The 13,489-nt window shown below is 46.1% G+C and overlaps 1 protein-coding gene across 4 annotated transcripts in view; it reads left to right on the top strand.

Moving 5' to 3' along the window:
* Positions 1-13,489, top strand: part of SCN8A (sodium channel, voltage gated, type VIII alpha subunit) — a 97,584-nt gene that overhangs the window by 36,694 nt on the left and 47,401 nt on the right. For 2 of the 4 annotated variants that reach the window (XM_012732402.1, XM_004692731.2), the window contains exons 9-11: positions 832-1,038; positions 1,830-2,123; positions 9,850-10,212. In XM_012732402.1, coding sequence (XP_012587856.1) covers positions 832-1,038; positions 1,830-2,123; positions 9,850-10,212 — 864 coding nt within the window. Of the gene's footprint in view, positions 1-831; positions 1,039-1,829; positions 2,124-9,849; positions 10,246-13,489 lie in introns of all 4 variants that reach the window. The other 2 variants (XM_012732401.1, XM_012732400.1) reach the window with 1 other exon arrangement.

Genomic DNA, 13,489 nt, shown 5'->3' with positions numbered 1-13,489 from the left:
AACATGTCCTTCTCAGGCATGAAGGAACCTCTTCGAGAGAAACTTCTAATTCAGTTCCACCAGCGAGTTCTCCCTTTTCTGTTGGACAGCCCAGAGTTCTCTCAGATTCAAGTGTTTCTTGTGAAATATTTGTGGTTGATACTATATTACCTTAAATATTTGTGGCTGAAAAGAATAAAGGTGAAAACTAAGCAATAATTACATAGCCTGAAACCCAGGTGTTCAATGTCTGTTTGCTCACTGGTAGTGGTTAGTTTTAGGATTCTCCTTCCTACCTCTTCCCCTCCACCATCCTTACATCATATCCCTCTTTTAAAATGCACCCTAATGCAAAAGGATAAAGAAGGTTGTCACTTATCCTAATGCAAAAGGATAAAGATGGGGAGTTCCTGGGACTTGGGCCTGGTCCAAAGGTGGAATATTTCCATTAGTGTTCTTTGAGAACTATAGATGAATAAGCTGAATTGTCTTCTATTCTTTTCTTTATACTTGTTTTAGAGCCAACCACAAAGTCGAGTATGTTTCTTCATCCAGAGCATGTTCTTTTTAAAAATAAACAACACAAGCATGTTTATGAAAGGGGCTGTATTGTGAGTACTTGTAACTGGAAGGTCATTGTCCTCAGCGAGAGGAAGTTCTGCTCCCTGGGGGTGGTGGGGGAGGGCGCCCTTGGCCAGAGGAGATGCCAAGTGCTATTCAGTCTGCAGACATACCACACACGGAAGGACTGTCCTGTTCAAAACGCTTTAGTCCCCTCAGAGGAAGACCAGCCATGAGTTATTTTCAGCCTGGTTCACCTGATGCGGGAAAATGGTCTTTATCTTTTCACAGACCTTACGGGCCGCTGGGAAGACATACATGATTTTCTTCGTCTTGGTCATCTTTGTGGGTTCTTTCTACCTGGTGAACTTGATCTTAGCTGTGGTGGCCATGGCCTATGAAGAGCAGAACCAGGCCACTCAGGAAGAGGCGGAGCAAAAGGAGGCTGAGTTCAAAGCCATGTTGGAGCAACTTAAGAAGCAACAGGAAGAGGCACAGGTGGGTGATCAGCTCTTTGCAACAGGCCTTCCTGCCTGACCGCCATGACCAAGGCCCCTCCTGGTCACCATTCACTCCACTTAACCTTTTCTAGGCATGTTGTTGAGCAGAAGTCATTGATCTGATTAAAATAACCCGTGGTACAGAAACATGGGTTTGTGTCAATGGCCATGTTATTCGTTAATAAGAGCTTTGCTTGAATTTCTCACCTGTTCAGTGTTCAACTGCTAAGACGACCAGGATGAAAAAAGTGGCCAGGGCAATTTATATTGTGCTTCGTGCAAGGATAACCCTTTTATTGAAGGAAACATCAGCATCTCCTTCAGAGATTCTCTATGGTCATTAAAAGTATTGATTTTAATTGAAAGGAAGATACAAAGGCCAAACGTTCGAGTAAAATTTAAAAACTATAAACTTGTGTCAACACTACTGTAACTCTTTACTTTCTAATCCTAGTCCCTCTCTGTGTGTTTTCCCATGGTTGGCCCACGGTGTGAAGTATTGCTTCTTAGTATTCATTTTCAGAGCTGCCCAGAGGGAGACTGGTGCCAAGAAGGTAGCCGAGTTCTCTGAGGTGCTCAAGAAAATAAACCCCAAGTTCTTGCCCCTGGGTCTCTTACTACTTGGGGGGTGTGGGCGGGCAGGCCGTGGCCTCTGTCTCCTCAGACAGGTGGTTTTCCTCCTCCTTTCCGCCCCCCTCATTCCTGTCAAGAGAACGACCTGCGCTGACTGCTGGCTCGGGCAGCTCCCGGCAGCTGCCGCTGACTGGCCTGTTGCTCTGGCTCCCACAGGCTGCCGCCATGGCCACTTCGGCAGGAACTGTCTCAGAGGACGCCATAGAGGAAGAGGGCGAAGACGGGGTAGGCTCTCCTCGGAGCTCTTCTGAACTTTCCAAACTCAGTTCCAAGAGTGCCAAGGAAAGACGAAACAGGAGAAAGAAGAAGAAGCAAAAGGAGCTCTCTGAAGGGGAGGAGAAAGGAGATCCTGAGAAGGTGTTTAAGTCAGAATCCGAAGATGGGATGAGAAGGAAGGGCTTCCGGCTGCCAGACAACAGAATAGGGAGGAAATTTTCCATCATGAATCAGGTAAACTCTTCACTGGGTCAATAAGCAGGTTTTCCTCATCCTGCTGATTCTCACTCCTCCTCGCCTTCACATTTTCCATGTTCTAGATGTGCCTCTTTATGTGATGTGTTGTTTTTTTTTAAGATTTATTTATTTATGCACATAGAACTGGGGTACAGGCCAGAGGTGAGGGGGGTGAGAGGATTCACCAAAGATGGAGTGGGGAGCAGAACAGGATGACTGACTGAAATACACTGCTGAGGGGAGCAGCAGGCAGGACTGAAGAGGTCTGCCGCGCCATGGGGGTCAGCCCCCTGCTTGTACGTGGCTAGTGTCTAGCAGGCAGGCACTTGGAGAGATGGTGGAGAGGACTTTTATAACTCTGATTAGCCCTTCCAGAACTGACTTATGCCTAAGCTTCACCTCACCTTTCTCATATCAGCCTTCTCTGGGAAAGGAGTGATTGCCTCTTGGCTATAAAGCAAGCTGAGCCTCAAGCCGGGCTACTTAACAGTACCTTCATGCCGTTGACACTGCGCTGCAGAATGGCCTCTGATGATTCTGTAGCCTTGACACAGAGCTGCGCTGATTGCTCCCTTGCTCAAAAAATAAAATCAGACTTCTGAGAGGTCCTGCTTTGCATGAAAATGTCCACTTTCTCTGATTTCCCCATCTGAAGAAAGGTCGTCAGTTCCTAGACACCACGGCTTGCTGCCAAGACTTGCTTCGAAACCCCATGCGCGTGGCAGTGATGTTTTCTGGCTGGAGACTCTTCCGCACTGGTCCTGGTTTTGTCTGCAGAATGGCTGAGGAAACTGAGGCCAGGGAGACAAATGAGCTCACCAAGGTTATTTAGCCAGTGGGTTGTTGAGCCAACCTTTGGGTCCTTCTGAAGAGCCGGTGGCCTACACACAGCCGAGCCGCCCGCCTGCCCCGGCCAGGGCGTCAGGGCGGCCTCCGTGCCAGAGCACGGTTCCAGAGTGTTGGCTTCCCCTGCTGCCAGGCCCAAGGTCATCTTGAGCCATTTTTCTGTGAAATGACTGCTCTACGTGACCAGCTGAGGGCCAGTTACAAAGATTAGACTGAGTCCATTTTTGTGAAGTAATTTGATTACGTTATGGCAGTAGTTATTTAAATTTTTGGTCTTAAGAGCCTTCATGTCCTTGGAAATTATCGAGGGTTCCAAAGGGCTGTTTTAAAATGCACTTTTAATTTATCATTTTAGAAATTATAATTAAGTTAGAAAAAAGAAGGGGCCCAGTAGGACATGGTGGAAGGGAGTTGGGGACACTGGTGGTGGCCAGGGCGTGAAAGTCTGTATTTGTGGAGGTTTGAACCTAAAATCCTCAGAGCACACAACAATGTAAACTTCCTTTACCTTAATAACTACAGTGGGGGAGGGGGTGGTAGGTAAGGAAACAGAAATTTTTAAGTATTTGTTTACTAATTCTAAAATAATGATAAACCTGCTTACATGTTGAACAAAAATTACATATAAATGTGTGTGTGTAAAAGTTTTCAATCAAAAAAAGAGTGAGTGAAGTATTATTGTTTACATTTTCTCAAATCTCTTTAATTTGTTTTAGCAGAAGACAACTAGAATAGCTTATCTAACTTTTGCTGTATGTTCTTCTGGATAAAATAGAAAGAGAATCTCATTTCAAACAGAAGTAGTTGGAAAAGGAAAGAGTATTTTAATAGCCTTTCAGATAATTGTGAGTCTCCTTGGATGCTATTCTACTGGCAGGTAGATTTTTGATGGTTATTTTCGATATAAAATGTCAAACTACATCCGTGATTTCATCTCTGTTATGTTCAAAGCCTTTGCTCTGTATTTTACCATGTCCCTTTAACTCATGAATGATTTGTAGCATGAGGCATGGATTATTTGGGAAATCTTGGTTCACTGAGTTAAAAATACTGACACAATATTAAAGAGTCCCTTTCATCATCACCTTCAGGCTCACCAGAAAAGTCTAAATAGTAAAACGCCAACAGGCTGACAGTACCCACAGCATGCTTATGCGAAAATGAGAATGATAAAGTCAGCTGTCACCCAGGTGTTATTATAGAGCAGTTTTACCTCACAGATCCTCAAACAGGGTCACAGGGATGCCCAAGAGTCCCCAGACAGCACTGAGGAAACCACTGTGGCAGTGAAAAGCAACATGGAAATAGAACATTCAGAATCACCAATGTATCCCATTCTAAACACCCCACATTGTTAAGCCTCACCCACTAGACAGCTGACACGGGGCCCGGAAACCCCAGTTGCTTTTTCTGTGGACTGTGCTTGCCACTCCCTGAAATCAAGAATACCCAGGGCGTGCTCCTAACCAGCCCTTAGGCCTAAGATAACATTTTTTGTTAGATGTGATGTAGTTGTTTGAAAAGAACCAGAAGCCCCCAGTGGGTTGACAGGAGAGATTTTTTTGAAGACAGGCTATAAAGGCTGCCCACCCCATAAACTGGCCTGGACCCCAGTAGCTAACGGGGCCGGGATTCTGAGCCTGTGGGAACGGCCAGTGGGCTAGGGACTGATACTGGGTACAGAGAGAAATGGGTCAGATCTCTCTCCCCTCCCACAGAGTCAAAAGTGGAACAGGGAATTAATGAACAAAAGATAAATTGTTGCCTTTTAGTGTGTATTAGTTCAGTATTCTGACTTCTAAAAGTTCAATTCAGGCCACTTAACACTTTCCTGAAGGTTAAGAACAGTCTGGTGTAAATATTCTTGACAGTTTTTAGTATTTCCTAGGAGGCCACCGTTGCAAGAGGGCAAAAACCATGTGATGTTTATTTCCATAGCTGCATCACACGGCACACAGTAGGTATTTGATGGTCCTTTGTCAAGGAAATCAAACCTCTTTCCTCAGATGCAGACCTCACATGCCAGGCTGGGCCTGACCCCACTCCGTGGCTTCACCAAGGGACTCTTGTGTGAGAAGTGAGCAGTGGCCGGTGGAGACGGGGCAAATAAGGAGGGTGGTGGCTCCTCTACATACAGGCTAGTCGCATTCAACGTTGTATGTACGATGCCCAAAGACCCAGATGCATCAGGCGCCCGCCCTTCCCCAGCTTGCCCTGGTTAAAAAGAACTATAGTGAAAAGGACCCTGAAAGAGGCTTTGCGCGCTGGAAAATAAAGGACTTGTTAGCACACGGGCTGGCACCGCCCTGTAGCCCAGCGCCTGCCCTCAGTTACTCCTGCTTTCCCGCCGAACCTCTCTGTGAGGAAAAGGTCTGGGCCCCAGCCCCGCTGTCCTCTGCTCCTTAGGGACTCCAGCCCTGCCCAGCCTGAGCTAACCTGCCCCTCCCTGGGAACGAGGAGTCGTAAACTCTTCTCAGAGACAGTTGTCCCTGGTCTGTCCCTTCCGTCCCTGACCAAAGCAGAACCTGAGGCCCGTTTGAAGCCACTGAACCATCTTCTGGCCAGGCACGCAGTTCAGAGTCGCGCTGCTCAGACTGTGGTGAAGGACTGGGTTCCATTTTTCCCATGAACGGAGACTAAGGTGAAACATAAAAACAGTTTTTCAGGTGCTCTGACAATGCCTAATTGCTGTGAAGGTTTCCGATGCCCAGCCCAGGCGTCCCGGCCTGTCCCGAGCCGGGAGCTTCCTCCTGGTACTGCAGCTGGTTCCACCTCCCTGCCGGACCTGTGCCCAGTTAGCCCAGTTAGCCGCCTCCTGGCCAGCTCCTTACTCACCGCCAGCCCTCTTCCGCATCATAAAAGGCAGGATGCCCCTCTCTCACTGTCCACAGTTTTCTTTAATCCCGGAAACTGACATCTACTGTCAGGCGTTCTGGTTTACCTGTCTCCTACATAGCTCTGTCAGGAGTGAGAGGAGTCTAATCAGGGCATGGTTGTTGCAGTGGTCCACAGTAATACATGTATTAAATAAATTCGAGTAACAAGGCCAGGTTTTCTCCAGTGAAAGTAAGTTGAATTTGGCCAATTGCTTTGACTCTTGAGAACTTGGCATTGGTAATTATTAGAACCTAGAGTGAACATGTTCTTAAATGAGCTAAATCGGTGGCTTTAAAGTTTTGCTAAAAATATCTTTAAAGCATGTGATAAGAAAATCATTTTATTAAAAGTAAATATTTGCAATTATATATAGCAATTAATGTATTTTGGTCATTCCAGCCTTTTGAATTAAATAGGCTTCTCTTAAATAAAGGAGTAACGCCTGTAAGGACAACCCATATAATTATTGGTAAATCATAACTAGCTTTTCAGAGATCCTCAGATATCTGATAAATGCAATGCTTCTAGTTACTAGGTAATAAGGACTTTGGCAAACTGGAGGTTTTTTAAGCACTTTACTTTCAACAAAATTGAAACAAGACCTGATTCAGCTGATAGATCATTAAAATATATTTTGCTAATCGCTTACCTTGTGATTTTAGCATATTATTTGGAAGGAGTTCAAAGAATTGAGTGACGTTACTATAACGAAATTATTTTGTACAGTTCTGGGCACCTAAAATCTAATATTAGAAAAGGGGTGGGGAAAGACAGACGTTGAGCCATCCATTACTAACTACTGTCTGTAAGTATTTAAACACGAAAAGACCAATTTTAAAAAGCAAACTCATCCATCTCATTAGAAGAGATACTTTTTTAAAAAAATTGTCTTTTTTATAATTGTATAACCATGTTTTATTCATTCATTCATTGAGATAACATTGGTTTACACTATGTAAGATTTAGGGGAACACGGCGGCATCTCCGCGGGTATATGCCACCCCCCACCAAAGCACCACATGCTTTACAACAGGCCGTTGCACCCACCCCACACACACACTTTGCCCGGACCACCATGCCCCTCCCACTCGGTGCCTCACTGCTGCAGGTATAGGCCTCGGCTTTGTTTTGTCTCTTCCCTGTTTTGTTCCTTTATATTCTACATATAAATAAAATCACCCAACATTTGTCTTTCTCTTTCTGACTTATTTCACTTACCATTATGGCAAATGGCAAGATGTCTTTTTTTTTTTTTTTTTTTTTTTTGGGAGCCAAGTCGTGTCTCATCACGTGTTTACACCACATTGACCCTCTGCTTTGTCGCTGGGCACTTAGGCTGTCTCCTTAACTGGCTGCTGAAGCAGAGCAGCGGTGAACACTTGTGTTCCCTCCTGTTCTTCACGCAGATACCTAGGGAGGGGCTTGCTGGGCCATACGGTGGATCTACTTGTGATGTTCTGAGAAGCCTCTGCACTGTCTCCATAGTGGCCTGGCTGGTCCGGACCCCACACGCTGTGTGTGGGCGTCTCTTTTCTTCACATCCTCCCCACACGTGTCGCTCCTTTTCCTTCTTTTTTGGATTTCTGATACACGTTTTTTACATTTTTCTTCGTCTTGTACATTGTTTCATCTCAGTTGTCACCCCGTGGACTTCCCACCACACTTCACCCCTGCACCGTCACCACAGTCCCTGTGCTCTCCCCACCCCAGTTTTCATCCCGTTCTCGTCTCCGTCCCCATAGAGTGTCTCTCTCTTATGATTGTTAATTGATGTTTTTTTTTTCTCTATTACAATTACTATATGCAAGTATTTTCCTGACCTCTTACACTCCTTGCAGCAACATGGATGGAGCTGGAAAAGATCGTGCTTAGTGAAATAAGCCAGAAAGAAAAAAAAATGCTTGCTTTCTTCTCTTGATGTGGGCCATTTTCTCAGACATGAGGTGGTATCTCATCATGATTTTGACTTGCATTTTTCTGGTGATAAGTATGTTGAGCCTTTTTTCACATGGCTGATGACCATCTAGCTCTCCTCTTTGCAAAAGTGTCTATTTATTGCTTCTGCCATTTAAAAACTTTTTCTTTTTGTTGAATTTTATTGGTTCTTTGTAGATCTTGGACATGAACCCCTTTTCAGGGTATGCTGTGCAAATATTTTCTCCCACTCAATAGTACGTCTTCTTGCTTCGACGATGGTTTCTTTAGTACTGTGATAGTGGCTTTTCAGTTTGATGTAGTCACATGCATTTAATTTTGTTCTCATTTCCTTGCCATTGGAGTCAAGTTCCCAAAGATGTCACGGAAGCCACTGTAGTGGGTGTTTTGCTTATGTTTCCTCCTGTGTATTTTATGGTTTCTGGCCTTGCATTCCAAGTCTCTGTCCATTTCGAGTTAATTTTTGTGTATGGCAGGAGAGACTAATCTAGCCTCGCTTTCAGCTGTTGCTGCCCAGTTTCCCACCATCACTTGTTTCCTTTCACCCCTGTATGCCCTTGACTCCTGTGTAATCAACGGTTCATTAACCCAATGGAATTGCGTTTATTTCTGTGTTTATGATTCTGTTCCATTGATCTGTGTGTCTAGTTTTAGTTCGATGTTACGCTGTTTTGATTACTATGATCATATAGTAGAGCTTGAAGTCTGGGAGCAAAATACCTCTTTTTTTTTTTTTGGCAAGATTGATGTGGGAGTTTGGGGTCTTCTGTGGTTTCATACAAATTTCAGTAGTGCCCTTGAAATTTTGATGAGGATTGCATTGAATCTCTATATTGCTTTGGGTAAGTTGACATTTTAACTCTGTTAGCTTTTCCAATCCATGAGCCCTGGATCTTTTCATTTCCTTGTGTCTTCTATTTCTTTGAATAACGCACTAAAGTAGTTTAGTAATGTGTTAGTTTTATTGGCCTTTCACCTCCTTTGTTAACTTATTCCTAGGCTGTTACTATTTTTTGATGCTCCCGTAGTAGGATTCTTTTCTTGATTTCCTTCTCTTCTAGTTCATTAGTTACATATAGGAGTGCAACGGACTTGTATATTAATTTTGTATAAATTTTCCTTTTTAAGCTTAGTAACTAAAATCAATGTATAATATATTTGTGTACCCTGATTAATGTATTAAAGAATTGCAACCCAGGAGAATGTTTAAGATTTCTTAGAGACTCATGGTCACTGGAATTTTTTTTTTTTTTTCGTTTATAAGTTTTGTCACAGAAAAGTATTCCTAAGTGATCAGTAAAAGACATTAAAGCATAAAAATATATATATTAGCATAGAATTCTCTACGGAATATTGGAAGTGTGAACTGAAGGAGAAAGAGAAATGAGGAAAAACACTTAAGTGGTAAAGAAGGTTTTACTTAAAAACATCAGTGCTGGGAATTATGTAATTTGTAAATATTTAAACATTTCAAGGAAAAAAGACAGGTTCACTTTAAAATGGAGGCGGGAACATAATTTTCAACTGAGTAAAAAAGTTTGAAGACCACGGTGACCATAGTCCGTGATGTCTAGGGCCGGTACCCATTGAAAGAGGAGCAAGAGTGTCGCACTTTCTAAATTCCCTGCTCCTTTGCCAAGTGTGGATCCACTAAAGTACAGTTTAATTGGCTAAAATTAAGGCACGGGCCCCAGGTGACCGCGAAAGCCTGGGATAGGCCCCGACGTGTTTGCTAGTGGATGAGCTGCACAGAGCATTGGGGGGACTGCGGCGGGGGGGGGCTTCAGGGAGCGACGAGGGCCACGTGGAATTTCCCCTTGGGTAACTGGTCAGAGGCAGTATACACCCCAAAGGCATGGGTATCATGGGTATGGGTGTGCTTTCCGGAATCCCACTGGCCTAGGTGGGGCCCAGCTTTGGCCTTTGCTCAGCGGGTGTGGGGTCAGCTGCGCACACCTGTCGCACACCTGTCTCACACCTGTCTCTCTCTCTCTCTCTCCCCCCCCCCCCCCCCCCCCCCCCCCCCCCCCCCCCCCCCCCCCCCCCCCCCCCCCCCCCCCCGCAGTCACTGCTCAGCATCCCGGGCTCCCCATTCCTCTCCCGCCACAACAGCAAAAGCAGCATCTTCAGCTTCAGGGGGCCCGGCCGGTTCCGGGACCCGGGCTCCGAGAACGAGTTCGCGGACGACGAGCACAGCACGGTGGAGGAGAGCGAGGGCCGCCGGGACTCGCTCTTCATCCCGATCCGCGCGCGCGAGCGCCGCAGCAGCTACAGCGGCTACAGCGGCTACAGCCAGTGCAGCCGCTCGTCGCGCATCTTCCCCAGCCTGCGGCGCAGCGTCAAGCGCAACAGCACGGTGGACTGCAACGGCGTGGTGTCGCTCATCGGAGGCCCCGGCTCGCACCTGGGCGGACGGCTCCTGCCAGAGGTGAAAATAGATAAGGCAGCTACCGACCACAGTGTAAGGAAGTGAGCTCGGGCCGGGCGCAGGCCCGCGCCCAGCCCCGCCTGCCTGCCCGCCTGCTGCCTGCGCGGCCAGCGCACCCCTCACCCGCGCCACCCCACCCCTCACCCGCGCCACCCCAGGCTCCCCTGTCTCCCTTCAGGCCTCCTTGCCTCCCCCCACTTTCTATATAGACATATATATATATTTTTACATCATTCTTCATCTTGTCCACTTTTTCATCTCGGTTGTATTCCCCAGGAGGGCCCCCATTCATGCGTCATTCCAGGTCCCCAACTTCCTCCCCCTTTCTGACTGTTCCCTTTCCCGTCAGTTGGCCCCCCTTCCCGCCTCCCCATCTGGGCCAGGCCCCCTCTGCCTCTCCCTGCCCCCTCCTGCTCCCACCCCACGCTGCAGCGACCCCAGACCCTGGCCCAGGGCGTCTGCGGAGCCACCAGCACTTCTCCCCCGTCCTGGGACGCAGCTTGGAATTTAAAGCCGGTTGTCTGTGATAAAGTAAGAGGAGTCCAGGGACCTTCCCGAGTCTTCTCTTTGCAGTGAGATGCGGTTTCCAAAGTGCTGTGTGCAGGAGGGGAGCGTGGGGGGAGCGGGCAGGGCGGTGGGGGTGTAAAGCGACCTGGGCTTTCAGGGCCCCGAAATGGAAAGAAACCAAAGGCGGGAAAGTGGGGCGCGGTGTATGGGAGAGGAAGGGAAAGGGAAGCAAAAATGAATTCTAAACGTGACCAGATGTCAGGCTCGGAGGAATCCCGCGTCACAGCGCCCAGAACGGCTGGCCCCGCTCCTGGGGAAGAGCTGTCTCTTGACATTTCTTTAAATTCTAAGCTGTTGGTACCTCTTTTCTAGTGTTAAAGCCTTATAACCTCAGTGACCCTCGTCTTCCCACCTCTAATTCCGTAACGTCGCTCAGCCGGGCCACCGCTGGTGGGAGCTCCTGAGATAGCATGTCGGCCTGTTTGTTCTAACATGGCCCCTCTAACAGCATGAGGGCGGCCGCCCTGGAGCAGCATGCTGCATGCTTGGGCAAGCGGGGTGAACCTGCCCAGACCGCTGTTTTTCAGCCTTTTGCACAGTTGTTGACTACACAGGTAGACTCAAGAGGCAGTTGGGTGTGTTTGAGATGGTCTTCTCTCCCCCTGCCGTTGCATTTAAAAGCAAAATACTTTTCCTCTTATGTCTTTATAGCTCTTTATAAGCTACAGATAAGTTTTATATGTTATTACTTCAGTCTGGTTCCAGTTAAGTATTTCTTAAGGCTAATAACGGAGATTTTTTTCCTGTTTAGAGGGCGGGGAAGATGCCCAAGGATGTGACGTCTGTCCGTCTGCCCATTGGTCAGTGGCAGAGTCAGCACCTGAGACCTCAGCCTTAGCCCGAGACTTAGAGCCACCAACTTGTGCCTCAGTTAACATTAACGTCTGCATTGCACAGTTACACGGCCATTGCTAGCCTGAGGTCTGATTTTTTAAGGTCAACAATAAGAACAATAATCCCCTCAAAACCTGACAGACAGAATACGTGTTTTCCATGATTTTCTTTAAATTCAATTTTTGTTTGATATTTCACTAATTCTTTAACTAGAAGCAAATTTTGGACTTCATAGTTAGGTAGAGCTTCAGATTCTCTGAAGAGACAAGAGCTGGTAACAATGAAAAATCAGGGAGATGAGGTCTGCTTGGACAGTACAGTTGGCACTACTCAAATGTTGAAAACCAAGTTAAATTTTGACGCCCTGGGGCCAGCTGGAAGTAGCACATGTATTCCCCTAACAACCACAGAGGCTGCCCACTTCTAGCTAGCTTTCTTGTGGTCAGGTCCACAGTCTTGAATCAGGGGCCCCGTGAGGCCACCCCCTTTTTGCACTCTAACACTTTCCTATTTCCCTCTGTCAACGCACTTGTGACATTTGCTGAGTCCCTCATGAGAGCAAGCACAGAATAAATAGACTTTGCTTTTCTTATCTGATTGATCCTTGTCCACAACCCTTCTCAAAGGAACAATCAGAATTGCAGTGGTCACTGGGTAACCCTCACCCAGAGCTGCCAAAATTACAGGTAACACGGACACAGAGAAGGAGCTCTGTGAGCCCCCCTGTGAGCCCCCTCACTGTGAGCCGCCCCCCTCCGGTCACAGCACAAAACTCTCCCAGAAAGCATCCTCGCATCCCTTCCTAGCCAGCCCCTCCCGCCTCCAGGGAACCACTTGTGTTACTGTAGCTTCTTTCTCTTTCATGTGTGTGGGCTCTGACTCTCTGTATATTTTATTTGGCTTCTTTCTGTCAACAAGCTGTCTTGGCGACCCATCCATGTTGTCTGGGGTATCAGTGGCTCAGCCCTTATTAGTGATGTTTCATTATGTCTCCCAGTCTGTCACTCATTTCCTGTTGACGGACATTCAGGCTGTCTCCAGTTTGCAGCTGGTATGTAGAAGTTACTGAGACTGTTCTTGCACAACTCACCTCGTAGGTAAATGTTTTCATGTACGTTGGATAAATACCTGAGTAAAATTCCTGGGTCATCTGGCAGATACATGTTTTACTTTCTAAGAAACTGCCAAACGTTCACCACCTTTTTAGACTCCCACAACAAAATATTAGAGTTCCTGTTTTTCCTACTCCCTGGACAGCCTTTGGTGTGTTAGTCTTGGATGGTGGCGATCTGGTGGATGTAGAATGTTATTTTGTGCTTTGAACACGTGCATTTGCTCGATGACTATCGAATATATTTTCATATGCTTACCTGTTCTCACGTAGCTCCTGTAGATGGTCTATTTACCTCATTTCCCCTCTTGGAGTCGTTCATCTTATTACTAATTTGTTGGCCTTTTGTTTTATGAACACAAGTGCTTTATCAGATAATTTTTTTTTTAAATTTTGGTGAAGTGCTTTTATTCTTTCTTTTTGTTTGCGTCTTGTCCAAAAAGCCATTGCCAGTTCCCAAGCGGGTGAAGATATTTTCCTTCTATAAGCTTTAGAGTTTTAGGTTTTACCTTAAGGTCTCTGATTCAGCTCAAATAAATTTTTGTTTATGGATTTAGATACCTTGTGCTGGATATAGGTATAGATCACTCCAGTTTTTCAGCATTGTTTGTTAAAAGACTTTCATTTCTCTGATGAAATGAGTTGGTACCTTGAGCAAAACTATTTTTCTATGTTTATTCCAATACTTAAGTCTGTTTTAATTATTTTAACTGTACAATAAAACAGTAAGACTTGAAACAGGAGGATAAGTCCTCCAAACAGAGT

The sequence above is a fragment of the Condylura cristata genome, unplaced genomic scaffold, assembly GCF_000260355.1.
Source record: "Condylura cristata isolate star-nosed mole 26May11 unplaced genomic scaffold, ConCri1.0 scaffold00034, whole genome shotgun sequence".
Lineage (NCBI taxonomy): Eukaryota > Metazoa > Chordata > Mammalia > Eulipotyphla > Talpidae > Condylura > Condylura cristata.
This window is presented reverse-complemented; position numbering and strand designations above follow the sequence as displayed.